Source organism: Lepidothrix coronata, unplaced genomic scaffold (genome assembly GCF_001604755.1).
Source record: "Lepidothrix coronata isolate B3197 unplaced genomic scaffold, Lepidothrix_coronata-1.0 Scaffold14, whole genome shotgun sequence".
In the NCBI taxonomy this organism is placed as follows: Eukaryota; Metazoa; Chordata; class Aves; order Passeriformes; family Pipridae; genus Lepidothrix; species Lepidothrix coronata.
The window spans coordinates 4946183-4955403 of record NW_016690194.1 but is presented as its reverse complement, the minus strand read 5'-3'; the positions used below and the strand labels follow the sequence as shown (position 1 = coordinate 4955403).

Sequence of the window (9221 nt, the reverse complement as noted above, 5' to 3'; positions counted from 1 at the left end):
TTGCTTAATGCAGATAACACTGTTAGAAATGACAGTTGCTCTACCATTTCTGAATAAATTATAGCTGTTTCCTGAGCTTTTTTTTGTATGAGGTAGAAATTGCAAATTGGCAAATTGACAGTATCTAACTCTGTAACTTGTAATTGTATGCAAAACTTAAACTTGTTTGGTTTCCCAGATGTATGTTGAATTCCATAAGAATTATTTGTGAGAAATTTTAAAAAAACATATAAAGCCTCTAGATATCTCATGTAATACCTTGGCATTTGTATTTATAGTTAAAAGTTTTAATTTCACTTCCTGAATAAAAACAAATTAAAAAATGTAGAAGTGTGTTGCACATATGGATATGATGGGTCCAGACTAAGCCTGGGTTCTTTTGTTGTGTTATTTTGGTGGTTGGGAATTTTTTTTCCGCCCATGGTTTGTTGGAGCATTGGTTAAGCTTGGCCTTCTTAGAGCAGCTACTCATTAAATGGAATGGTAAAGGCAAGGAGCTAAGACATTGCGTGCAAGGCTGGCCTACTTGGCAGAGCTGTAACAAACCTGTAGAAAGTAAACAGTGCCATCAGCCTTGTGTGTTGTCAGAAGAAAGGCAGCTGGCACCTGGCTGGTTAACCAACGAACCTTAATTAAGAGGGAGAAGTCTACAATCGAGGCAAAGATTTTGGGCGAAATGCGAGTGAACTGGAAGTTGCCGAATTTTGTGTGCCTCCAATTTGCATATGTGCGGACGAGTGGGGTTGTGAGTGGTCGTTAGTTTGGTGCTGTCCTGTTTTAATTCGGGAGGAAAGCTCAGCAAGTATCCACACGCAAATTTTTGTTCGAAGCAGAGCCTGTATCCTGCTGCAGCCTGGCAGGGTTGCGGGGGCCGATCCTGAGGCTCCCCAGGTGCCGGCCCCGGCGCTCCTGCAACTCCGGGCTGTGTGCGCGCCCCGCCGCGGCGGGAGCCGCCCGGGCCCGCCCCGTCCGCGCCTGCGCACGGCCGTGGCCTCGCGGGGTGGGGAGTGGAGCGGGGCCGGGATCTGGGAAAGCCCGAGCAGCTTCGGCGGGGCTGGGTTGGGCGGCGTGTGCGTGTCCTGCCCAGCATGGAGGGTTTCCCGTCCCCTCTGGAATCTGCCAAGTTCATCGCCGACCACAGCAAAGATGTCTCCGTGGACGAGGAGGGGGCGCGGCGGGTGGCGGAGAGCCTGTTTGACAAAGCCTCGGCCGTGGAGTTCGGGGTGGCGGGGTGGAAGAGTCTCCACGAGCTGAACCCCCGCGCCGCCGACAAGGAGGCAGTGGACTGGGTGTTCCTGGTGGACACTCTCAACTTCTCCTTCTGGTCCGAGCAAGAAGAGCAGAAGTACCTGGTGAAGTACAAGGATAAAACCTACAGCGGCTACTGGTCCCTTTGCGCCGCCGTCAACAGGGCCCTGGACGAGGGTCAGTGAGTGCCGGGGGAGCGGGGCCGGGCCGGGGGCACCGGGGCGAGGGCGATAGAAGCCGAGCGTCGAGGGTAAAACTAAGGAGGCGCCTCGGAAGCGGGACCCGCTGTTGTGAAGTGCTGCTCGCTGTTTCGATAGCGCTGTATGTGCGGGCTGTCCCGTAGAGCTCCGGGGAGGTAACTGGAAACGCTTCTAAAACATCCTCTTAGTGAAGCTCCCTAACTCGTGGCTCTGGGTTATCGCTTCCATTCGAGAGACTTCTAAGGATTGGCAGTAGTCAGCTGTGGGTGACTTCACGTATGTTCTTAGGATAAATTGTATGTTTCCATGACAAATAAAAAAATGAGGCATAAACTGAGAATCGTCTGGACTAATCTGATACCAGAGCAGCTCCAGTAAGTCTGAAAACTCATATGCCTCTAAAACCAACATTTTAAAGTTTTGTAGTTTAGCACTTTAGCACTCACTCTAGTTGCTGTCCTCAGAAAAGAAAAAAAAAATCTGTTTGTAGGTATAAATGAAAGTTTTAATTAATTTTCTGCATGGTTGGTTGTAAATTGAGGGGGCATTAGCATTAAGACACTTTTTGTAAATGCACAACGCGATTAGGATCCAGGGGAAAACAGGCCTATGCTAACTGCTCTAGCTATGTTACTGACTATATTTGCCAGCGTGCTATGTAAACACCCTACTCAAAATACAAAGACTAAGCAGCTGAGAAAAATTATGTACAAAAAATAAGAAAGGGTCCATGGTTGCCTGCTGGAAATGGTTCTCTATAGAAGCAAGCATTGTGGCACTCACAAATTTTGTTTTGAGCAGCTCTGTGAGTGCGATTATCACTGAAAACTAAGGTGATCGTAACAGTTGATAAGACTTTTTAGATCTTCCTGTACAAGTGCTTTCATCTGTAGCAGACAACTGTGCTAGGTCCCAGGATATGTTACGACAGTCTAAACATCTCATTTTAACTTTTCTGAAGGAATACCTATCACCAGTGCATCATATTTTGCCACCATGACGCTTGAACAACTGAGGCATGTATTTCGCTCTGACACAGAAGTGCCTATACCTTTGATTGAAGAAAGACATCGGGTGCTGAACGAAAGTGGAATAGTTCTGTTAGAGAAGTTTGGAGGATCTTTCCTTACCTGTGTTAAAATGAGTGAGAAGAGTGCTCAGAAACTACTACATCTCGTACTGGAAAATTTTCCTTCTTACAGAGATGAAGCTGTATTTGAGGTAAGCTAGTTCTAAAGCTCTGAAAACAAAATCATGCAATGTAGTAACAGTAAAAGAGTCTTGGATAGTGTGCAACTAGACAGGACAGGAGTCACTTTTTTTCCCACCAGAGGACTGCCTTTTTTTTTCATATGCTCTCTGTCTTCATTACTTTGTTGTAATTTATTTTTATATACTCCAGGTTCCCAGTTTGATCACGCCTCCTGTGTACTCCTTAGAAGTGGATGGTATTTGAGATAATTCCTGCCTGAAAAATCAGAATATTTTTTTCCTTTCTTTTCCTTCCCTTGAATTGCAGCCAACCCTCCTCCCCCCATCTTCTTTCTTCTTTTACCTTGAAGTTTTCCACAGCTAATGAAGAAAATTAAACTGGTAGAATTAATGTGCAGCTATTGGGACTCCACCCTCTAACTGTTGTTGATTCAACAGGCTTTACACAAATGACTACAGATTAGAAGTAACTCATACTTTTATCCATGTTGACAGTACACTGAAGATTTTTGGAGCTGTTTTCCTGAAAGAAAATGATGGGAAGTAAACAGAGTCTATCTGGTATTTTCTGTCTCCCAGTTTCTCTTATACAGATCTGCGTTTAGCATCTGTGACATATGTAGCTGCTCCTTTGCTCAGCTGCATGTGCAATTGTATTCAGCTGTTATATTATTAAGTCCAAAAGACTTTATTTTAGTAACAGTGCAGCCTATACTAATAGTCCGTGCAGTCGTTTTAAAGGAGCTCCTTGGAATACCAGTCACTGGAGCTTGGAACTTGTTGCATTTACTATCCTTTAGCAGGTGGCATGATTTTATTTTCCTTTGTCTCCTGCTATGAAGTAAGATATGCTTACATGAAAAATCAGAGGTTCTTTCTATTTAATCTTTGAAGCTATTGGTTTAGTTAATTTGGGGGGTTTTTTTACATATAAAGTAATATTTTAACAATTTTTATGATCAGAAAGGAAATATTTTACACGTAAAGTGACAGAGTATTTTCTTATCTTTATAGTGACTGTATTCATTGACGTTATGTCTTTCGTGAGATGATGACGAATGCTTTATAAAGCAAGCCTCCCTAAAAGCAGCAGCAGACTACAGAATGAAAAGGTGTTCCAAAAATGACCCTAGATCGTAAGCACTGACATAGTAATAAAGCCAGTTGCATGAATATGGAAGCTATTCTTCTGCTTTCAGTAAGCAAGATCTGTATTTTGAAGGTGGTGACATGGGTCACATTTTCAACGTCATTTCTATGGCAGCAGGTTGAGGTCTCACAAGTAAGACTTTGTGTTCAGTAAAGGGTTGGAGGGAACTGGAAAGATGGTGAGATATCCAAGAGCAAACCAGTGCTTTTCAGTAACTCTACATAGTAGAAGTATACATAATTATAAAATAAATGATACATTAGAATCATACTGTCACAGACTGCTACGACTGTCCTAAGTTCTAACCTTCTAGGGAAACTTCTAAAATAAACACAATTATTTTTTTCCAAACACATACCCAAAATATTTTTCAAAATTATGTGTCTAATTATAGAAATTGCCCATGTTTGTTTCTTCTGAAAAAGAAAATGCAAACCAAAACCTAAATCTCCAAAACATTTTTTTCTCTTTGGGTGGATAGTTCATATTTAGATGGTGTGCTGCATTTGATTCCCAACAGAAGTTTAAATTTTAGACTACTTTATACTCACATTATCAGGAGTTTTGTGTTCTGACAAAGACATAGTGGAGTCTTTTTTGATCTTCCAGTCATTGACATTTCATGTATTTATCTTTTATTTGCCATCACCTGGCACCGGGCTTGTAAAATTCTCATGATCTTCACGTTCTTTGCTGTTTTTCTTTACTAGCTGCACTATCACATTTTGCTCTTTGCCAACACAGTACTCCTCCTTTCCTTTAATATCAGTAGGCCATAATAGATGTATCCCTTGATACTAGCGCATTGTATTGGAGAGAAGACGTAAGTATCCCTGTATGTGGTAGCTTTTCCTGGAAAAGAAGGGTGTTGCAGAAAAAAAAAAAAGAATCATAGTTGTATTGCCATCTTTAAAAAGTTTGGTTTTTTCGACAAATTGTACTTTCTTTCACAGACAGAATCATAGACTGGGTAAAGTTGGAAGGGACTGCAGTGGATCATCTGGTCCAAGCTTCCTGCTCAAGCAGGGCTATCCTAAAGCACATGGCACAGGATTGCTTCCAGATGGTTCTTGAATATCCCCAGTGAGGGAGATTCCACAACCTCTCTGGGCAATCTGTTCAGTGCTCAGTCACCTGCACAATAAAGAAGTTCTTCCTCTTTGAGATGTGGTATCATCATCCACCTAATGCTTGCCATGCTTTCTGTTGAAAATAATAATGGGAAAATTTACTAGAAATATTTGTAAACTGTGGTGGCAGTAAGGTGGCAGAAATAAGTTGAATCCTCACCTATGTGTAATTCAGGTTAACCATTCCAGTTACATATTGTTTAGCACATGTTGTCAAAAGTCAAAAATCTCATCTAGCTTTAAAGAGAGGGAAAAAATGCAACCCACTAATACTTTTTTCCTTAAAAATGCAGATGCAGTCACACATTGCATTCATCATAGTGTGAAAACCTCAATAGCTTAGAGCTCATAGCATATCATTAGTTTTTACCCTTGTCAGTAGTCACAAAAGTTTAGGACAAAAATAGAACCATGCACAGTATCTAGGAAAATATTGTATGTGTAAGTACATCTTCCACTGGAATTAATTTTCCTCTCTCCTCTGCACAACACAGAGGAGCAGTCAATAAAGTTTTCCTAGAATTTTATTTCCTTAACATTACAGATAAATTGATTAATAAAATGTTGTAATTGTCTAATCCAACACATGCCTATTATGCTTCTCTTGTCAAATTAAAAATGCTAGAGTGTCTGAAAATTAATGTTTGCTGGACTTTCAACTCCAGTATTTGCCAAGTGGATGTATACCAACATGAATGTGTTCTGAGATCCAAGCAGATACTAAACAATAGAATTCCACTGCGGTGAATTCTATTATGTTATTCTTTTATTTCAGTTTATTAATGAGCATTTCATGTAATCCTTGTTTGTAGTTTGGTATTTTGTATATTTTTAAGATGTTTCAGAGTGTTGCACTTTTATTCTGTTCTAGTTAACTAATATGCTTAACCATATGATAACTATAACTACATGTTATTCACTACATTTATTGATGTTTCAGGCACTTAAATAATCCATAAATTTCTTTCTTCAGAAAAAGAAGGTGTCTTTCTACAAACGAGCACAAATACTTGTGGCTGATACATGGAGTGTATTAGAAGGCAAAGGAGATGGCTTTTTTGATGATATTTCTAGTCTAACAATATTTGCAGACTACAGAATTCCTCAAGTTCTTGTTCACTTAAAAGCAATGAAGTATTCTGAAGAATTAATGAAGAAACTACGTGAAGGTTTGTTCTGCCCTTACTAATATTAAGTAATCTTATCTCTTGACATGGTAGACTAAAACTAGTTCTAAAATGTAATGTTAGAACTAGTAACATGTAAGGGTTATGTATATTTTTTTCCTCCAAGGAACAAGGATTTCTTACGTAGTGATGAGGTAACAGTAAGGAACTTTTTCCCTAACAGTGATCTTGAATGAGGTTTTAAGGTTTCTTTTCTATAAAGACTTGACTGTTCTGTGGATTAAACATTGATAAGGTAGGGATTAAAGAAAACTCTAAGCTAGTTGATTTCCAAGTATTTGAAGGGCTGCTGCTACCAAAACTATCTTTCAGCATGATTTCAGCAATGATTTCTTCATTAATTCAAAGGCAAATGTAAAAGCATGGGAATTCCTCTTTATTTGTATTGAACTTGTAGTTAACAAGCAAAGCAATATTATAAAGGTCCATTAAAAAAATACTGCTTTAAATGAATTTAATTGGATATAACTAGAGTCTCATTTTTTAAGCATGGTTCCAACTTCCAATACTTATTAAGCACGAACTTTAGTGAATAAAAAAAATAAGCCAATCCTTTTTCCACTTTAAAATGACTGTATTTAGAGATAGGACTGCTGTTATGCAATTGCAGAATTACTCAGCAAGATGAACAGATGAATGCAACCGTCCATGGATCTTAATAGAATGGCCATATGTATGTCTATATGTGTATCTATATATTAAGTAGACTAGATGGACATTTTATCTTTCCATGAATCCTAATGAGAACATTCCCATTCAGGCCATTCCAATGGTTCCCTTTACATTAGGTTTTGGGGGGGGTTATCTTAGAGTTACCCTGGTAGAAAATAAACTATAAAATGTAGTAACTATATACTAAAAAGTATACATAATGAAAGACTATCCTTTTTGTCTCTACAAGCAAAGAAATGGTCATATGATGTGCAGTATAGCCTGTTCTGTTGCTTTAATTGAATGGGAGGTAAACTTCTAAGTGCATATGGTAAAGTAATCATTAGAAAATCATTGTTTACAGTTATAGTGTAAGTCATGACAACTGGATTCTAGAACAGAATAAATATGAAGGGGAAAAAAATTAGCAAATTCAGACAGTCCTTGTCTTTCTGTCTCTTGCATGTAAATGGATTGGTGTCTCTTGTGTCTACAGGAACAATTTTCCAGTCTGGAGACAAAGAGGAGGTAGAGATCCGTGGCTGTTCTATTTGGTGTTGTGCATTGATTTGTAAGCATTTGCAGGAGCTCTATCAGAAGAAGGGTCAGGACATGCGTGAAAAGATCAATGCAGTTTTACTCGATTATTATCTTTGGGACTATGCCAGGGATCACAGGGAAGACATGAAAGATATTCCGTTTCACCGAGTACGGTGTATATATTACTAAATCCAGTCGGATGTTGTATTGTTGCATTATCTTTTGAACTGCAGTTTTGCTTTTCATACAGTTGTTTGTCATGCACTAATTTGGAGCTGGTTAAATCAAATGTTTGTTTTCTGGTGATGTATTAACAACTTGCTTTTTTTTTTTTGCTTTTTTTTTTTCCCTTTCCTCTTAATATTTTGCTTGTCCTGACTGCAATTAACAGTGTAAACTTTGCTGGCAGCCCATGTTAATACAGGGTTTATTATTTTTCGAGCTCTGTATTTGTGTATGTACCTGCCTGTGCGTGCATATCTCGTGGTGCACCTCTCCTCCCCATGGCTGGCACCTAATGCTGGTCCATCCCCTCTCACACTGGTATGGAGGTAGCAGGTGCTCGGCACACGTTCAGAGGTGAGAGTGGAACTGGTCCATTCATCCAATAAACACTGTGGTGACAGATGTGGCACAGTGTGTGTCTGTGTTTTCACTGGTGTGGGCAGCCCCTGGGAAAAAAAGGGGTTGGGGGGCTTGCTCCTTGCAGGAAGGGAAGGAGGGAAAGAATCAGAAAATCATTTAGGTTGGAAAAGACCTCTGAGATCATCAGCTCCAACCTATGACCGAACACCACTTTGTCAACGAGAACATGGCACTAAATGCCATGACCAGTCTTTCCTTAAACACCTCCACAGATGGTGACTCCACCACCTCCTTGGGCAGCCAACTCCAATGCTGAATCACCCTTTCTGTGAAGTTCCTCCTGATGTTCAACCTAAACTTCCCCTGGTACAGCTTAAGACTGTCCTCTTGTCCTACTGCTAGTTGCCTCGCTGCCAGGGAGAAGAGGCCGATACCTACCTTGCTACAACACTTGAAGAAAAGTACAAAGATCAGTGTTTACAGAGCCATAGTGCTGTCTACTCTCTTATACGGATCTGAATCATGGGTCATCTACCGCCACCACCTGAGTCTCCTAGAACGCTTCCAATCAACGCTGTCTCCACACAATCCTAAACATCCACTGGTCAGATTATGTGACCAATACATCTGTTCTAGAACAAGCAGCAGTCACAAGTATTGAGGCCATGTTACTGAGAACACAGCTGCGCTGGGCAAGGCACGTCTCAAGGATGAAGGACCACCGCCTCCCTAAGATCTTGCTTTATGGTGAACTTGCCTCCGGCTGCCACAAGAGAGGAGCCCTGAAGAGAAGATACAAAGACTCCCTGAAACAACATCTCAGCCTTGGCCATATTGACCAACATAACTGGTCTACTCTGGCCTCCAGTCGGGAAGTCTGGAGACACACTATCTATAACACGCAGGATCACTCTTGAGGAGAAAAGACAGCACAGAAAGAATCATGCCTTGCAGAGTGTACCACGTGAGGAGTCTTTCTGCTGTGCCTTTTGCAACCGGACATGTCTATCTCGTATTGGCCTTTTTAGCCACCAACGCACTTGCAACAAGCGTGGGTAGAGCCCTTCCCAAATCTTCGTTCGCGAAGCCTAGCCATGAGACAGCCTCCTTCCAGGTAGTTGTAGAGAGTGATGAGGTCAGCCCTGAGCCTCCTCCAGGGTAAACACCCTCGGCTCCCTCAGCCGCTCCCGTAGGCCTTTTGCTCCAGACCCTTCACCAGCTTCGTTGCCCGTCTCTGGACACGCTCCAGCACATCAAAGTCCTTACTAAACTAAGGGGCCCCGAAGTGGGCAAGGAGGGAGGGAGCGGAGCGCTGCCA

General features: G+C 41.2%; 1 protein-coding gene across 1 annotated transcript; it reads left to right on the top strand.

Moving 5' to 3' along the window:
• The first annotated feature begins 995 nt into the window (after positions 1-995).
• CUNH9orf64 (chromosome unknown C9orf64 homolog) lies at positions 996-7952 on the top strand. Its single transcript, XM_017806315.1, has 4 exons — positions 996-1425; positions 2410-2669; positions 5914-6109; positions 7275-7952. Exons 1-4 carry the CDS (start codon positions 1089-1091, stop codon positions 7505-7507), a joined length of 1026 nt encoding a protein of 341 aa, XP_017661804.1. The 5' UTR covers positions 996-1088; the 3' UTR covers positions 7508-7952.
• The last annotated feature ends 1269 nt before the right edge of the window (positions 7953-9221 follow it).

Bases quoted from the DNA above. Each gene is read 5' to 3' on its own strand.
- CUNH9orf64 (XM_017806315.1), top strand. From the start codon at position 1,089: ATGGAGGGTTTCCCGTCCCCTCTGGAATCTGCCAAGTTCATCGCCGAC. The intron at 2,670-5,913 runs GTAAGCTAGTTC...TTCTTTCTTCAG, and splicing joins GAGATGAAGCTGTATTTGAG to AAAAAGAAGGTGTCTTTCTA. The intron at 6,110-7,274 runs GTTTGTTCTGCC...TTGTGTCTACAG, and splicing joins AATGAAGAAACTACGTGAAG to GAACAATTTTCCAGTCTGGA.